This window comes from Ranitomeya imitator, chromosome 3 (genome assembly GCF_032444005.1).
Source record: "Ranitomeya imitator isolate aRanImi1 chromosome 3, aRanImi1.pri, whole genome shotgun sequence".
NCBI classification, from domain to species: domain Eukaryota; kingdom Metazoa; phylum Chordata; class Amphibia; order Anura; family Dendrobatidae; genus Ranitomeya; species Ranitomeya imitator.
Genome location: NC_091284.1, coordinates 751467029 through 751485614, shown reverse-complemented (window position 1 = coordinate 751485614; position 18586 = coordinate 751467029). Strand labels below are relative to the sequence as shown.

The window sequence follows — 18586 nt, the reverse complement described above, 5'->3', positions numbered from 1 at the left end:
TTAGGACAGGAGTCCTTCTAAGGGTTTACAGGGAAGATAGTGGCGGTGTACCTTTCCCTACCCTTGGCCCTTAGTTATCTGGAACCACCACCCTCATGGATTTTGAGGGATCTTTTCCATATGTCCGTCTGAATTGGTAAGACCGATCCAATTTTTTATTTCGAGCACTGGTTCACTTGAGCACTTTTTTGTTTTGCTTATGTATGAGTCTTGTTAGGATCCGAGCTTTTAGTCATATCTATTAAAGGTTATGTTTTAACTTAGTGGATATCCTCCATAGATATTCCTCTATCCGTAAATTGTAGTATACAGGGGGGACGGGTGCGCCACAACAGCCATGGCTGGTAACATGTCACCAGTCATGGGAAGACCGTACCCCTCGAGCCTATAGCTTGTATAGTACCTCTGATGCGGCATATTAGTTACCAAAATTTATCTAGGGGGGAATGTGAAGGGTTAAACTAAGAAAAATAAAAGCAGGCTTCATTTGTGCTTTTTGACTCCATTTTGCTGTTTTGATATAAATTATGTTACTAGGTAAAAGTTCATAGCTGTTAAGAGACCTTGATTGTTCTAGTTTGAACAAGAGCATGAGACTGAAGGTGTATTGTTCTACGAGACCTTGACGTACAGGCTGTTCCTGCATTCTTTAAGGTCAAGTGTTGCAAGTGTGATTTTATACTATTGGTTGAAGTGTAACTTGCTAAGATTATGAAAAGTGCGACACAATAAACGGGGCTTAGAGATCTGCTCGATCCTCCCAAACAGAGACACACGTCTCCATCTGGTGATTTTCAGTTGCCGGCAACGCTCTGTGGATCAATTTGAAAATCACTAAGTCAACCGTGAAGGGTCACTCCAGATCCTCCCTCAACAGTCATATGGACAGATACTCAAGTCTCCGCTTGGGAATTCTGCAGCTCCTTCTGGGTTACTTTTGTTCTCTTTGTTGCCTCTCTGATTAATACCTTCTTTGCCTGAGCAGAGAGTTTTGGTGGGCCCCGTCTTGGCAGGTTTTTTGCGGTACCATGTTCTTTCCATTTGATCATAATGGATTTGGTGCTCTACGGCAGAGGTCCCCAACTCCAGTCCTCAAGGCCCACCAACAGGTCAGGTTTTCAGGATTTCCTTAGTCTTGCCCAGGTAATAATTGCATCACCTGTGCAATGCAAAGGAAATCCTGAAAACATGACCTGTTGGTGGGCCTTGAGGACTGGAGTTGGGGACCTCTGCTCTACGGGATTGTCAGAGATTGGGATTTTTTTTTTTTTTTTTTTAAATAGCCCAATCCTGACTTGTACTTCTCAACAACTTTGTCCCTGACTTGTTTGGCATTCTCCTTGGTTTTCATGGTGTTGTTTGGTTAGTGGTGCCTCTTGCTTAAAGGGGTATTACAATCTCCAAGATCTTATCCCAATATGTAGTAGGTATAATATTATTAGACAATACCTCCATCTAGAAATGAATAGTTCTGTTCCGCTATGTTTCTTTCCTCGTGTGCAGGCATTGCAGGACTTTAGGTATCCATGGTTACGACCACTAGCAACTAGCTAACTGTCACTATCAGTGGTCGTAACCATGGATACTCAAGGTTCTGCAATGCATGCACATGAGGAAAGAGACATAGTGAATCAGGATACCTATACTACATTTCTAATTGGAGGTATTTGCTAATATTATTACACCTACTATATTTTGAGATAGGATCTTGGCGATGGAAATACCTCTTTAATGGTGTTGCAGCCTCTGTGGCCCTTCAGAAAAGGTGTATATATACTGACAAACTATGTGACACTTAGATTGCACAAAGTTGGGCTTCCTTTCACCAGAAATGTTTAGGTGCTCCATACCAAAATGGGTGAATACATATGCATATGGCAATTTTTAGTTATTTGATCCCATAAATGTAATTTATGCCTATATCCTTCTCACTTCACTTCGCCAACTTAGACTATTTATTGCTGATGAATAAGGCTACTTTCACACTAGCTTCGGAATCTGCCCGTCGCAATGCGTCGGGCCGAGATTCCGACGCTAGCGTTTGATGCGCCGCACAATGGGTGCAGCGGATGCATTTCTCCGGCGCATCCGCTGCCCCATTGTGAGGTGCGGGGAGGTGGGGGCGGAGTTCCGGCCGCGCATGTGCGGTCGGAAAAAGCGGTCCGTCGGCAGCAAAAAACGTTACATTTAACGTTTTTTGCTCCCGGCGGTCCGCCACAACACGGCACAACCCTCGCACGACGGTTGCTACGTGTGGCAATGCGTCGCTAATAATCTATGGGGCAAAAACGCATCCTGCAAACAACTTTGCAGGATGCGTTTTTTCCCATAAACGACGCATTGCGACGTATTGCAAAAAACGCCAGTGTGAAAGTAGCCTTACACACAAATTGAACTACAAAAATATTTAAACACAGGTTGTAATGTAACAAATTAGGTAAAAATCCAAGGGGTTGTTTTGAAGCAGAGTTGTTGTTTTGAACGATACCATTAATTTCACCACAAAATGCACTGAAAAACGGGGGGAAAAAAAAAAGGTATGGTGAAATGATGAAAAACCCCTGAATTTAGTTTTTTTAGGGGTTTCCTTTTTATGGTGTTCAATGTGTGGTAAAAATGATCTGAGAACAGGATTCTATAGGTCAGTCAAATTCTAAAGATATCAAATTTATAGAAAAAAAGGTTTGTATATTTTACTGACTCAGAACTGTAAAAAATTTACCATATAGTTTAATTTATATTTTGATAGACCTGACTTTTACAGACACGGCAATACCATATATGCTTATTTTATTTAAATTTCTATTTTCAGAATGGGAAAAAGGGGACAATTGAAAATTTTTCTCAAATGCCCATATGTCCCAATCAGGTAGAAGGACAAGTTCTGTCACAAGGAGTGTGCAGTCTTAAAGTTCATAAACTGCCATGACCATCCTATTATCCAGAACATATGATCTAACAACTATGTGAAAATGCAGCAGTTGTTCCACTGGATATCAGCAGCAAAAATTGACAAGAGCTGCAGTGTGAGTCGACAGAATGTCAATTTATGCTCCGGACATCACGGCGAAATTCCTGCTTTTGCAATGCAAACGGTGAAGTGTAAGGCTTCCCTGCAAATTTTCTTATGGCGATAAATACTGCGGTGGATATCGCTGTGGCATCTTTGCGGGAAGTCTCTACGGCAGGTCTGCAGCACAGATGACATATGGGAATGTACCCCAATGTATCCACCAATCACTAGATTAAAGGAATCGGACTCATGATTGATTCTTGGAGTAAATAGAGCCATGAAGAAGCCAAAATAAAGCCTTCAACAAGAGTAGTCACCTGCATTTTTCAAGGGGCAAATAAGAAAATACATGGCTTCCAGACTGGACATCATTCAACAATCTTGGTAATGTCTGGAAGTCTCCAGAAATATTAGATTGCTGAAGATTCAGACATTTGGGGTTTGATGACATCAAGATGAAATGAAGAAAGTCCATTTATCAGGTGTTGATCCAGTAATCATGTTGGCCAGTCATAAATGTCTGACCATTAAGTGCAATCTGTTGAGGCTCTCAACAATGGCTAGAAAAAGAGATTCCACCTATGACGTCTACATGTCCTAACAGACCCTACTAAAGAGGCTCAGACAATCCCTATACATGTTGAAGATCAACTTTCCTCCTCCATATAGTAGAGTGGACACCATGTCGCCTGTTGTCCTCCCCCTCCCACCATCATCTTTGCAATCACGCTCCCATTATAGTAATAATTTTATGCCATCCGCTTTAGGCTCTTGTAGTCTGTCAGATTTGTATAAAGCAGAAGAATTCAGCTTACCTTCAATCTCTGTCCAATTTACTGCAATTTCTGCAATCGGGATCTTTAGACATTGAGCTATATATAGCAGTTCCACATCAAACGCCCTGCATAAAGCGGAGATACGGCATATTGATCTGTGCTTTACAAAAGCTACTGCAGATGTCATTACGGCCCTGTGCCGAGGCCATTTACAAATCATGTGGCTTATCGGCTCACAACCATCTTCTTATAAAAGGAAGGTTAATTACATAGAGGAGAAGGTCAATGCACCCTGTGGTCTAATGGCAGCATAATCAAAACAGCCTCCAGTCTGGTGGACAAATACAATATATGTGAAAAGGACATTTAAAAGGGAAATTCCATAAAAGGTGCGACCCCCCCGATGGGTTAGAGTGGTGGACTGCCGGTAAATGTAGACGGAGAGGTGGTTGCGAGTTTGTTCCACTGTCTCCATTCACTTCTAGAAGACAGCAGTCAGGACAGGTGTATAAATCGGACCGTGGTGCTAGGACTGGCCGGTGGCTCTCCTGACCAGATTGTGACAGCTTCATGTAATGTATTTCGATGCAGATGTCACACTCGCATCGGGAGAGCCGCCAGCCACCATGCTCCCATCTCGGTACGATTTATACAGGTGTCTGACTGTGGCAAACATGGCTTCTGTGCTGTTCCAAAAACTCTTGTAAGACTAAGTAGAGAGAGACAATCTCTCCATTCACCTGGGTGACATCAGTCGCCCCATCAGGCAGGTTGGTGGTTGCTGAACCCTGTTCTTCACATAGGTGCAGGCACATCCTATGGGTGAATCAGAAGTGTCTAGTGTGGGATACTCATTTAAGAAAAAACCCAAAATGATCTTGTCACTGTCGACTATAAATACATTTGTTTTCCAACAGCCTGGAAAGAACCAACAAGGCTGTCAGCAGATATCTCCCTCCCTTACAGATGAATAATGTTATATGGTATAGAAAACGAATCTCCAGATACTCCATCAGAGAATTCTCAGTTACATGGTGCCTCTGTATTAAACGAGTATTCCCATCTTGTACAGTTATTAAATGTATAGAAGATGCGATTCCCAATGGGATCCGCATCAATATTCAGAAAAGGGCAAAACAGTCAGTGGAGAGGTGGTCAAAATTCCCATACAAATGAATGGCGTGTGAAACGCGTGGGTATTCCAACTACCTCTCCAGTAACAGCAGTGTGCGTCAGGACTCCGTTCTCGCAAAACTAATGCCTTCTCCATAAAATTACTATACATTGCCCAGAGTGAATGCTTAGCGTTCCTCAAAATGCTCGGTGCAGACAATGGCACAAAGTAGTACTTGGAGTTCAGCTCTGAAGCCTGTAGATGATATAATCTTACTGATGGTTGCAGACGGCAGCTGCGGTAACAGCTCACATCTGAATGGCGCACAGTGCAGGATGTCTGAATATATCAATGTTTGGATAAAGGCTGCAAGTCAGCTTCTGGAGACAGAAAAGTTCTTAATATTTAGAGAATACTTGCACATGATAATCCTAGGGATGAGGAATGCTAACAATTTGCTAGTAAAAATAAAAATAAATTCATGAAGCTTCAGTTAGAGCCCAGGGACCTGAGCGAGATACGGAGCCTTAATTTCTAAGTTCCAGTGTGGGGAAGACCTTACTAAGTAAATTACGAGAAAAAAAAAATGTTATAACTTATAGAAAATGTGTGAATTTACCAGCGATCGACGTGTAGAGCTGTGAATGTGCGCGCAGCAGCTTCTCGTGTGAACAGCTTGAATCCGCACTGGGTGTCTTTAACCCCCCGGACACACAAGAACCAGACAAGGGAATGAAACCCGTACATGAGGAAAGTTCTGAAAAGGGAACGCTGGGGGGAAAAAAAACATTGACAAAATTAAGCCTTTATCATCACGACCAAACAATTTCTGGGTCTGGATTTTTATTTTAGTTATTTAAATTCTCCAATTTTAATTCTAGGTTCAAATCTCTAAGTGTAATATTCAGGGTAACACACTTGTCCTAATCTCCAGTAAATAATTGTGTTCCATGAAAAATACAAAATCCTATTTTCTCCTTTGCCTCATTGGGGGGCACATGACCATGGGTGTTAATGCTGCTGCCACTAGGAGGCTGCCAGTAAGTAATACAAAGAAAGTTAGCTCCTCGTGTGCAGTATACACCCTCCTGCTGGCTCCCAGAGAACCAGTTCATGCTTAGTGTCCGTAGGAGGCACACGGGTCTGCTATTCAGACCAAAAACGTTTTTATTTTTACTTTTAATTTTCAAATTCTTAAGATTTTTTTACCTGAATGAAGGGGCGACGGATCCTTTCAAGACTCCGATCTCCCCGAATCAATAACAGGCAAGCACGTGGAGTGTCGCCTCCACGTATCCTCTCCTGCGACGTGGGATGCCACGCCTGGGCTGAGTTTTAGGGGTGACAGGTCCCTTAAAGGGCACCGATCTCCTCACACCATCAACAGATGAGCACATGGAGTGTCGCCTCCATGTATCCTCTTCTGCAGCCAGTCCTAATGCCGGACAACCAGCCCTGTCCACCAGGATTGAACCCCTTGGATGCACAGAGGCACCCTCTGTTTTGGCGTCCGTGCAGCTCCCACTGGTCCACCACTGTCTAGCGGATGAAACAAGTAGGCGGACGGTTCCTCTCCATCTCCCTATGAAAGGGAGAGTGGATTAAGGGTTTTTAACCTTATCCCTGCACCATCCAAAAATCACCAGCTGCACAACAGAGGTACCTGCACTACAGCGAAAATACCTGCAGCATTGTCCGAAGGACATCTCCAGCCTCTCCTGGTAAGCGCTGAGAAGGGAGGGGAGCTCTAAGCAGTCCAGGCACGGGCAGCAGACTTTTCCTCGAGGGGGAGGCACTTTAGTCCCTGGCTTTGGCCTTGACAAAGCCGAAGCTCCGCCCCTGCTATAACTTGTTCAGGTAGCCCCGCCCACTTTATGGTGCTTCTCGTTCTGAAAGAGGCACCCATGAAATCTCGTCGGCCATCTTCCTACACCCGGTCTCAAGTTGACAGGGCCTCCGGATACTCAGGAAGCCTCCTGCTTGCCCGGATAACGAGGCGGAGGGTGATTCTGGTGGCTGGGACACAGGACCTGGGTAAGGAGCGCTGCATTAGCTCTCTCTCCCTTTCAGTATCCAGTTCTCTGTGGGAACCCTGATTAAAGGGGCACATAGGAGTACATCATGTCCCAGCCTCAGGCATCTGAAAAATCCCATAAGACTCTTACAGTCTTCTTCACTTCATGTAACTCCTGCCAGTCTGCGTTTCCAAAAGCTCAGAGTTCGCCGCTCTGCAAAGACTGTGACCCCAAATGCGCTCAGGAGCCCCCCGCTGACACCGAGCCCAGTGTCCTTAGTCCCCCTGAGTGGGTCTCGTCTGTCACAATCTATGACTTCTCTGGCCTAAGCGCTTGAAACCTTCAGTGTTCCTTCTGGGGATTGTGGCGTTCGCACATCTGACGCAGAGGGGAGGGTCACAATCGTCACAGTCGGCTAGCAGGGGCGGCACACAATCTAGAAACGAACAAGCGTCCAGGAAACGGATACGTAGTGCATCTCCCGTACAATCACGTACCATAGCGTCCGTGAGCTCCGTCTCGCGTTCTCCCTCTCCAGACGTTGGTAGCGAACTCTATTCGGAGTATGAATCGGATGTCTCCTTAGATCTGAATTCGCTAAACTTTCAGAGGACGCTTGATTCTCTGATTGGGGCCGTCAAACAAACTCTGAAGGTTGATGAAGACTCCGGCTCTGTGCCGGATCACCCTGTGTGCTTCAAAAAAGCTAAGCGTCCTCATAGAACATTCGCTATTCACCCCGAGTTTCTGGCCATAGTTAATCGGCACAGGGAACGACTGGATAAGCGCTTTACAGGACCAAAAACGCTTGAGGCAAAGTACCCTTTCTCAGCCAATCTGAGAAAAGATTGGGCGGAGTCCCATGTAGTAGACCCGCCTGTCTCTCGCCTGGCATCCAAAACCCTTCTATCCCTGCCGGACGGATCATCTATTAAAAATCCCACAGACCGCCAGACAGAAAATTTGGCTCGATCTGTCTTCGAGGCCTCAGGTGCGGCTCTATATCCTTCCTTCGCTGCAGCATGGGTAGCTAAAGCAATGGTTTCCTGGCAGGAGACTTTGGCTAATTCCATTCAGAGCAGTAATCTTCCTCCGGAGGCAGCATAGCTGGCTAGCCAAATTTCTCAGGCAGGAGATTACCTGGTACAAACTTCTGTGGATGCGGCTAACTGTGCTGCTCTGTCAGCGGCAAATGCCATCACCATCAGAAGAACTTCATGACAAAGAGAATGGAAAGCGGATTCTGCGTCAAAAAAGTCTCTGACATCTCTTCCTTACCAGAGTGGGCGTTTATTTGGAGAGAAAATGGATCGGCTTATCTCAGATGCTACGGGAGGGAAGAGCAAATTTCTTCCAAAGCAGAGGCTTAGGCATCCTTTTTGGCGTCAACAACAAATCTGTTTTCGATCCTTTCGTACCAATCCAGTTTGGCCCACTACCACTACCTCTTCAGGATCAGGATGCTCTCCACGCAGGAACAGAGGTCCCCAGACATCTTATAGGTCCAGTCAGCAATGGAAGGATCGGCCCAAACAGTCTGGATCTAAGGGATCTAAGTCCTAGAGATTTTCCGTCCAATGACTCATGGAGTTATCCACTCGACACCAGCAGAGTAGGCGGTCGCCTGCTTCTTTTTCACCAGGTCTGGCTCTCAGTCGTTCACGACAAATGGGTCAGAGACCTAGTGTCTGCCGGATACAAAAAAAAAAAATTCGATTTTTCTTCGCGTCCCCAGCTCGTTTCTTTCCTTCCTGGCTTCCAGTGTCAAGGAGAAGGGCGAAAGCTCTTTCCCGAGTTATAGATTCTTCGAGCCACAATAGCGTCATTGTCCTTTTTCCGGAAAAGGAAAGGTTTGAGGATTCTACTCCAACCTATTTGTTGTCACAAAAAAAGGACGGAAATGTGAGACCCATACTAGAACTCTAACTTCTAAACAACTTTGTCAAGGTCCGTCACCTCATCGATATTCGAGATGCTTAACTGCACATCCCGATTCCCCCCCTCAAAGATTCCTGCATTTTGCCATTCATGAACAGCATTTTCAATTGACGGCCGTGCCCTTCAGTCTCGCTACCGCTCCCAGGGTGTTCACAGAGGTCATGGGGGCCGTCATATCCATTTTTCACTCTCGGGGTGTGGTCGTCCTGCCCTACCTGGACGACCTCCTAGTCAAGGGTCCGTCTTTCCACGACGTGCGGAGTCCGTTCGTATCACTGGCTTTACTCTCTCGTCTGGGTTGGCTGACAATTTTAGCCAAGTCTTCCCCAGTTCCAGCCCAGCAGATATCCTTTTTAGGCATGACCCTGGACACCTTTCGAGGGTTGGTGATTCTCCCTCGAGACAAGGTCTTAGCCCTTCAGCAAAGAGCCCGCGCACTCTCTTAGTCATCCCCTCATTCCATCCACTTTGAGATGAGGGTACTGGGGAAAATGGTGGCTGCAATGGAAGCGATTCCTTTCGCACAGATGCACCTCCGTCCCCTACAGCATGCTCTTCTAGCGGCTTGGGACAGGAACCCGTTCTCCCTCGAATACCGGTACCGCCTATCTGTGCAGGTCAGGCAGACTAAGATGGTGGACATTGAGTTCTTCCCTTAACCAGGGAAAGTCCTTTCTCCCGGTTCAATGGCTAGTGGTGACTACCGATGCCAGTCTTCTGGGCTGGGAAGCAGTTTTTTGTCACACCGTTCAGGGCCACTGGTCATCTCAGGAATCGAAACTTCCAATCAATGTCTTAGAAATCCGAGCAATATAGCTAGCGCTACTGCAGTTTCATTATCTCCTAGAGGGTCACCCCATCTGAATTCAATCGGACAACGCCACGGCTGTGGCATACATAAACCATCAAGGGGCCAGCAAGGCGGCTATGTGCGAAGTAACTCGCATTCTCCGATGGGCAGAGAGGAACCACTCGGTAATCTCAGCAGTGCACATACCAGGCGTGGAAACCTGGGCGGCAGACTTCCTCGGCCGTCAGGGTCTTGCCTCGGGGGAGTGGGAATTTCATCCGGAAGATTTCAAACAGATCTGTCTTCGCTGGGGGACCCTGGATGTGGATCTGATGGCGTCCAGACTGAACGCCAAAGTCTCCAGATTCATAGCGCGGTCTCAAGATCCAAGAGGCATAGGAGTGGATGCTCTGGCTCTTCAGTGGCGCCAGTTCCGTCTTCTGTACATTTTTCCCCAATGCCGCTTCTTCTGAGTGTCATCAGGAAGGTCAAGGCGGGTGGAGTTCCAGTCATCCTAGTCGTTCCGGATTAGCCAAGCCGGGCGTGGTTCGCAGAGTTGGTGCACCTTGTCACCAACGTACCAGATCCAGTATCCAGATCTGCTCTCCAAGGGACCGATTTACCACCAGAATTCAGCAGCCCTGTGTATAATGGCTTGGCCATTCAATCCTGGATTCTGACCCAGGCTGGTTTTTCACAACGGGTCGCGTCCACAATGATCAGTGCTCGTAAGCCTGCGTCGGTACACATTTATCACCGTACCTGGAAGACATTTTTTTGCTTGGTGCAAGGATCGTGGATATCTTCCCCTCGTCTTCTCTATTCCCGCCATTCTAGAGTTCCTACAGACTGGCCTGGACTCAGGCCTGGCGCTCAGCTCGCTCAAGGACCAGATATCCACCTTATCGGTCTAATTCCAAAGTAGGATTGCGACAAAACCTCATGTGAAGACGTTTATTCAGGGGGTTACACATGTGCTTCCCCCTATCGCATGACTTGAGACCCTTGGGACCTTAACTTGGACCTGGGAGTCTTACAGGAAGCTCCTTTTGAACAACTTCAGGACATTTTGCTCACCTTTCTGTCCTGGAAAGGTGCCTTTCTCATTGCAATCACATCAATCAGGCGGGTTTCAGAGCTGGCTGCTCTGTCCTGTCGAGTGCCTTTCCTTATTTTCCACCAGGACTAGGTTGTCCTTAGGCCGTCCCAATCCTTTTTGCCCAAGGTGATCTCATCTTTCCACCTTAGTGAGGAAATTGTTCTTCCTTCATTTTGTCCTACTCCAGTCCACAGGGTGGAAAGGGCTCTCCATACTCTGGATGTAGTCAGATCTCTGAGAAGGTACGTCTCGAGGACGGGGTCCTTCCGACGGTCGGATTCTTTGTTCGTGCTTCCTGAGGTCACAGGAAGGGTCTAGCTGCTTCAAAGGCCACGATAGCTAGAAGGATTTGTTCCACCATTCAGGAGTCCTACCGCATCAGAAGTCTATCCCAGTGGGGATCAGAGCACACTCCACTTGGTCAGTGGGAGCTTCCTGGGCCATTCGGCATCAGCGGAGCAGGTCTGTAAAGCCGCGACTTGGTCCAGCATACATACCTTCTCGAAGCACTGTAATATTCATACTCAAGCTTCAGCTGATGCAGGGCTGGGCAGAAGAATTCTGCAGGCTGCGGTGGCGCACATCTAGGCAGTTGTTACGTGAAACCTGATGTTTTCGGCTGTTTTCCCACCCAGGGACTGCTTTGGGACATCCCATGGTCCTGTGTCCCCCAATCAGGCGAAGGAGAAATAGGGAATTTTGTGTACTCACCGTAAAATCCTTTTCTCCGAGCCACTCATTGGGGGACAAAAACCCACCCTGTTAGCCTAATGGCTTGTGCTTGTTCTTTAGTTTGATATGTTGTACTCTTATGTATTGTTAATGTTCTCCCACTGCTTTTGCACTGAACTGGTTCTCTGGGAGCCAGCATGAGGGTGTATACTGCAGGTGAGGAGCTAACTTTCTTTGTATTAACTTAGTGTCAGCCTCCTAATGGCAGCAGCATAACACTCATGGTCCTGTGTCCCCCAATGAGTGGCTCGGAGAAAAGGATTTTACGGTGAGTACACAAAAATCCCTATTTTTCTTGTAGCTATGTATTGTGTAATTCTGTTGTTATTCCTCCTAGAAAAGTATAAATAAATAGACAACTGGGTGTTACTAACAGGAGGTGTGGCCATTATCATGCAGTATGTAAAATAAAAGAAAATGGTAAACCCCTTTAACAAGCTTTTGAGAAAATGGGTTTTATTTATTTAATACCATCTATGTAAATGTAAAAAAATTGTCTGCATTAAATAAGGTTTGTTTCCAAGCTGTAATAAGTCTAAAATAACAAATGACGCTATACTGTTCAGGTCGAACCCTAGGGGCTCCGGTGCAGACCCTTCTGGTGCTCTGGGCCGTCAACAGATGCCCACACGATGACATTTGGTTACAGTCACCTCATCGATGCAGTCAATCACAAGTGGCAGCGGCCAGGTGACAGAAGAACGAGACCTCATCACTTCTTTTAGACCATTATCTGCCTTTTGGGGAATTTATATCTTCTCGAACAACCCGTTTAAAAACTGCATATGCCTATTAAAATTGACGTGACCAAGTGCTGATGTGGAAACTAAGATTTACCTGTGCAATGGATTCTTTCTCTAGATGAGCTCGTGATCCACATGATATTGCCAGATTGTCCTGAAGCAAGGAAAAAAAAAAAAGAACAGGCCATTATATAACTATATACATTTCAGAAAAAAAAACAGATCAATGTTTAAAAGGAGTGAAATAACTACAAGTAAATGAGCATTGGGTTTAAGACTACAATGTCTCTGGCATGGACCTTGTATTGCTGAGCATGGAGACCAAGAGGGATCATATTACATATGTAAAAGTATGCAGAAGAGGCTCAGTGTGGGCCATAGAGTTCTATGAGCACCGTATTGCCAATCGGTAAAACACGCAAGTATAGAATATCCGTGTGCACCAGGCATTGTGCTCAACATGTGTAAACACTAATACAATAAACCTTGTTGGATGTTCATGGTGTGCTAATAAGCATCAGGCATGGAAGTTAAATTAAAGTTGGTGCAAACTGATTTTCAGGAGCCGGTCTATTTACCACATCAGCAATCTTTGGCCACTGGACAGGAAAGCTGTCTCTTTTTCCATTAGCCGGCCACATGACGATGATGTTCTTCATCCGACAACTAGGTTCTTCATCCGGCAACTAGGTTCTTCATCCGGCAACTAGGTTCTTCATCCGGCAACTAGGTTCTTCATCCGGCAACTAGGTTCTTCATCCGGCAACTAGGTTCTTCATCCGACAACTAGGTTCTTCATCTCATGATGATGTTGCACCAGGCCAACTAATCAAAAGAAGAGCTGTGGGTGCTGGGAGGTAAAAGGAGGTTCTCAGAGCTTTTGTCCTTGGGCCAGTAACTACTCAAGTGGTCAATGGACTGGTTCGATTCGCACCAACTCTAAAGGAAGGGAACCCAAATTCTGAGACTGGAGCTCCAACTAATTATGATGTTTAGTAGGAGCTGCATAAGGATGGATTCAGACATCTAAAATAATCTCCACTGAGCAATGATTCCTGTTGAAATTGCCCCCTCGAAAAAAAGTCCAAAGGAAACCCAAGCAGCCATTCATTATTTTAAGGCCAACCCAGTCGCTTGGACACTGTGTGGACTCTTTCTTAACAGATGTGCACAAAAACATTGTCGTTCACATTTTTTGTGCATGTCTGAAAAAGACAAAGACCATTGGGGATGGAGGCTGAACAGAGTCCAAAGTAATGCCTTATAATAAAGTATGGAGCCATTGGGCTTTCAGTTGGAATCCCAGAAAAAAAACAGGATTTCAGTGGAATCCCCAAAGCAAAGCTCTTTATGTGTGTGAACCTAGCCCAACACTGTCTCCCAGTTGTGGCTTCATGTAATAATAGGAGAAAGCAAGACAAGCAGCAGAAATAACATTACAAGGCAACAAAAGACTGGAGGAATAAATATGATTTTTCCAGTCCTGACGATATCGGCATTCCTCTAATGTGTATATCCACCTTTCCTCCCCAGACCGCCTCACCAACAGCAGTGCAGTAAACAGAAGGTTGCATAGCCTTGAACTGTACGAACAAGGTACATCTTACTGGCCAGGGCTTCAGACCGTCAAGTCCAGCTTCTACAAGTTCCAGATCTGCAAACTTGGTAGCTCCATCAGCATCAGCCATCAATATAGTCTTTCCCCTGGATACAAGAACTCCCTGATGAAACAATACAACAGGAAAAGCAGATTTATAAAATGTATCACTGCCGAAATTCACATGGTGCCTGCTGCACGTCCTTCATGTACACATAGCAGGTATACACAAGGCAAATACAAGAACCTCTACATCATTCTATATTAACCCCTTAAATACGAGGACAATTTTAATTTGTGTTTTAATTTTTTTCTCCCCTCTTTCAAAGAGCCATATTTTTTTTTATTTTTCCATTGACCGACATGAGGACTCGTTTTTTAGTAGGACAAGATGTAGCTTTGAAAAATATCATTTTACTATATAGCATACGGCAAAATGGTAAATAATTTCAAGTGCTGATAAATGGCGATTAAAAAAAAAAATGCAATTCTGCAATTGTTTTTTAGGGTTCATTTTACGGTATTATTTGTGCAGTAAACATGACCTGGGAACATGATTCTCTAGGGCAGTTCAACTGCGGCGATAAACATTTGTAGACATTTTTTTTTTATTTTACTAATTTAGTGGCTTTAAAAAAAAATTGAGGTAAACAAAATTTAAATTAAAAAAAAGTTATAAGTCTCGTAAAATGGTGATGCCAACCACGTTTAACTTTTTTATTTTGTAGTCAAATGGAGCTGTGCGATGCCATGTTTTTTTGAATGGTGCGTTGGCTTTTTATTGATACTACTTTGTGGTACACATTACATTTTGATAATTTTTTACTGCAATTTTTTCAGTGAGGTGCTGTGCAAAAAGTTAACACCAATTTTGGAGTTTTCATTTTTTCTTTTAATGACATTCACTGAAGAGATTAATCAATTTTATATATTGATAGATGAGATTTTTACATATGAAACAATATACAGTGAGGAAAATAAGTATTTGATACACTGACGATTTTGCAAGTTTTCCCACCTACAAAGAATGGAGAGGTTGGTAATTTTTTATCGTAGGTACACTTCAAGAGGGATTTTGGCCATATTTCCATACAGATCTTCTCCAAATATTTCAGGTTTCGGGGCTGTCGCTGGACAACATGGAGTTTCAGCTCTCTCCAAAGATTTTCTATTGGGTGCAAGTCTGGTGACTGGCTAGGCCACTGCAGGACCTCAAAATGCTTCTTACGGAACCACTCCTTAGTTGCCCTGACTGTGTTTCGGGTCATTGTCAGGCTGGAAGACCCAGCCACAACCCATCTTCAATTCTCTTACTGAGGGAAAGAGATTGTTGGCCAAATTCTCACGATACATGACCCCATCCATCCTCCCTTCAATACGGTGTAGTCATCCTGTTCCTTTTGTAGACAAACACCCCCAAAGTATGATGTTTCCCCCATCATGCTTCAGAGATGGGACTGTGTTTTTGAGGTTGTACTGATCATCTATTCTAGTTTGGTCTCATCTGACCACATGACCTTCTCCCTTGAGTACTCTGGATCATTCAGATGGTCACTGGCTAACGTCAGACGGGCCCGGACATGTGCTTGCATGAGCATGGGCATCTTGCGAGCACTGCAGATTTTTAGTCCATGATGGCTTAGGGTGTTACTAACACTAATATTTGAGACTGTAGTTCCAACTCTCTTTAGGTCATTGACAATGTCCTCCTGTGTAGTTCTGGGCTGATTCTTGACCTTTTTCAGAATCATCCTTACCCCACGAGGCGAGATTTTGCATGGAGCCCCAGACGGAGGAAGACTGTGTTTCTTCCATTTTCTAATAATTGCTCCGACAGCTGTTGCCTTCTCACCAAGCTGCTTGATGGTTGTCCTGTAGCCCATCCCAGCCTTGTGAAAGCCTACCAATTTTGTCCCTGGTGTCCTTAGACAGCTCTTTGGTCTTAGCCATGGTGGAGAGGTTGGAGTGTGATTGATTTTCAGGACAGATGTCTTTTATATAGGTAACGAGTTCAAACAGGTGCAATTAACACAGGTAATGAGTGCAGAGCAGGGGGGAGGGGGGTAACATGTCTGTGAGAGTCAGAATCCAGTGTATAAAATACTTAATGTTCCCCACTGTAGGTGTATTTTTTTTTTAACATCTATATTTAACTGGGGAAAAAGGTGGGGTGATTCAAATATTCATATTTTTATTTTAATCTTTTTTTTTTTTTTTTTTTTTAGTCCACTATGAAATTTGAACCTGCTATTATTTGATCATTCACACTATATACTGCAATACTATGGTACTGGGGTATATATGTGTCAGGTTATGACGGTCTTAAGTAGGAGAGAGGGGCCTCAAACTGTCCCTGGAACTGGGGCCCTAACGATCCCTGTCCTGGGGATACTTTTGAAGGTAGAGAGGCCCAGGTCTCCGACCTTAACATGCTCCTGTTAAACCTTGATCTGTAAACTCCCGTACCCCACGAGGCATGGGACAGAAATGTAATGCAAACTAGACACAAAGACAAAACAGGGATAATAGAAAACATTATCTTAAAAAAGCACTCACCAAAATAGGGAGGAGGATAGGGACAGGGAGGAATAAACTAAATAAGAATAGGGACCAGGAGCTAAACACTCACCTACTACAGTAAACTACAGATCACTACAACTACAATTTCTACTCAATTTAGCACAGGAAGAAGAATCTTTCACCGGCACAGAAGAAATGCCCAGAGCTAGTTTATATAGGGAGGTGAGATTATGTTAGCAGCTGCTGCTGGAAGTAACCACCTGTAAATTTCCAGCCAGCATGGAAAGAGTCCTTAACCATTTCAGCACTGATTGAAAGGAAATACATTTAAAATATGACACGAATCACACCATCACTAAAGAGGACCTGCGAATCATCACCCATTGTGACCTTCTAACTCCAGGTCTCCCAGGGGGACGTGACACCCTTGTGACAATATGGCAGCAAAAATCACAGTCTCCTACGCTAGCAATGGTAACTTCAGAAGGCCCCCAGCGGACATGGCAACCCACCGCCACTAAGAAAATAATTCTTGGGGAGAGGAGATTGGCAGATTGCTGCTGTTATGAGCAGCTATTGGCTATGTAACACAGCTCCTGAGCTTACTCCACACACCCGGCCTCGCTCCATGATGTATGCATCCGCCATGAAGCAGTAAAGTGTTAATAGCCTATGCTTCACTATTCAGGCAAAAAAACTGCTACATTGCTGTTATAGAGTTATTTCCACAATTCTGTGATCTATTACAGACATGGCAGCAGAGGTGAAAACCCGCGTGTCAGAAGCTTTTGCCTAGCTAGTTGCACGTGAATACGTCCTGTAGGTCCTTCATGACAGGTCGCACGTGCCCAGCAGACTCCTGCTCCCCCTCCATAGTAGGTACGACTGCACCGCCCTCTCTGGACAGCGTGAATATTTATGTGCATACTTGTTATAATGGAAAGCTCCCGACTCATGAAGGAATATGCCTTTTCATGAATCAGGAGTGTTGGACGAGTGGTGTGCACGCCTCGCCCCTGCTGGAATAGGATTTGTGGTGTAGCGAATGTCGCTGTTCGTCATGAATTTGGAGAGCGGCGTTCATTGTGCCCCACGTCCAACTACTTTCTTGGAGCTGAGAACGTCAATCGCACAATTTTAGTGTAGCCTCGAGTTGCACCAAAATTTTGAGACTTTTCAAAAGCTTTTTACGTCAGCATACTGGCTAAAAGCTTTGATGAATCTGGGACATTGTAGACTGGGCCATTTTCTATACGGTCTGCAAGTGAAATGGATTTTGTCGCCGATAGGAACCAATCGGGGCTCAGGTTTCATTTTTTAAACAGATCTGGTAAAACAAAAGCTGCGCTGTGATTGGTTGCTATGGACAACAACATGGATTTTGGAGGAAGGAGAAGATGCATAGTGGAAAATATCTGTAACAGAGCAGCTAATGTTATCTGTGCCGGTGGGGGAACAGGGAGCCTAGCGAAGAAGCAGGGGGTTGTGGGAAATGTAGTTTACAGTGGTCAGAAAGGTAACACTGACTTCACAGAGGCGCAATTATGAAGGTTATGGAGCAGGAAAAAAGTTGTGAGAAATCATCCACTGGGTGTATGAGGACATGGTTGGGGTATTTGATAGAGGTTATTAGACTATAGGGTGTTTGAAAAATGTAAAAAAATTCTGTGACAAACAGAAGATAGGAGGGTGTCAAGGTGCTTTCCTGCAGGACCAAAAACGACCCTTAAAATGTCAAAGAATATACCTAATACGTGACTTCAAATGGTTAATACACAGAAACTATACATTTGCGCACCATCCGGATGGCTCCACCTTTCCCTCGATTCTTCACCAGCGTCAACACCCGAACTTTATCACTTCCATATTTCTTGGAATAGTTCAAGGCAACCTGCACGGAAAGTGAAAAATAAGATATGTTGGAGAATGCGCCAGATTTCAGAAAAGACTGACAAATCAAAGCGAACAGTGCTGTTTAACAAGCCCCATAAATGAAAGGGAAAATATTTCCCTTGTAGAATTATACATCACCTTCCTAAATCAGGCCAATTAACAATGTAAGGAGACAGGTCAGGGGAGGACTGGAGGCCGAGAACAGGTCATCTTGTCCTCCTCTATTGTATACATAATGAATTGCATTCCTTGCCAGTCTCATTTATTACGTAGTGTGAAAACAAATAATTGATCTGGATACACAGCGCTCAAACCCGATGGCGGAGACCTGTGGGAATGCTGGACATTGGCATCTG

At 44.8% G+C, this 18586-nt stretch overlaps 1 protein-coding gene across 2 annotated transcripts in view; it reads right to left on the bottom strand.

Moving 5' to 3' along the window:
- ALG5 (ALG5 dolichyl-phosphate beta-glucosyltransferase) overlaps positions 1–18586 on the bottom strand; it is a 48470-nt gene that overhangs the window by 5793 nt on the left and 24091 nt on the right. Inside the window, exons 5-9 of one of the 2 annotated variants that reach the window (XM_069758953.1) lie at positions 18136–18228; positions 13828–13941; positions 12315–12374; positions 5523–5674; positions 3829–3914 (exon numbers count right to left, since the gene is read on the bottom strand). In XM_069758953.1, coding sequence (XP_069615054.1) covers positions 3829–3914; positions 5523–5674; positions 12315–12374; positions 13828–13941; positions 18136–18228 — 505 coding nt within the window. The remainder of the gene's footprint in view (positions 1–3828; positions 3915–5522; positions 5675–12314; positions 12375–13827; positions 13942–18135; positions 18229–18586) is intronic. The other variant, XM_069758954.1, reaches the window with a different exon arrangement.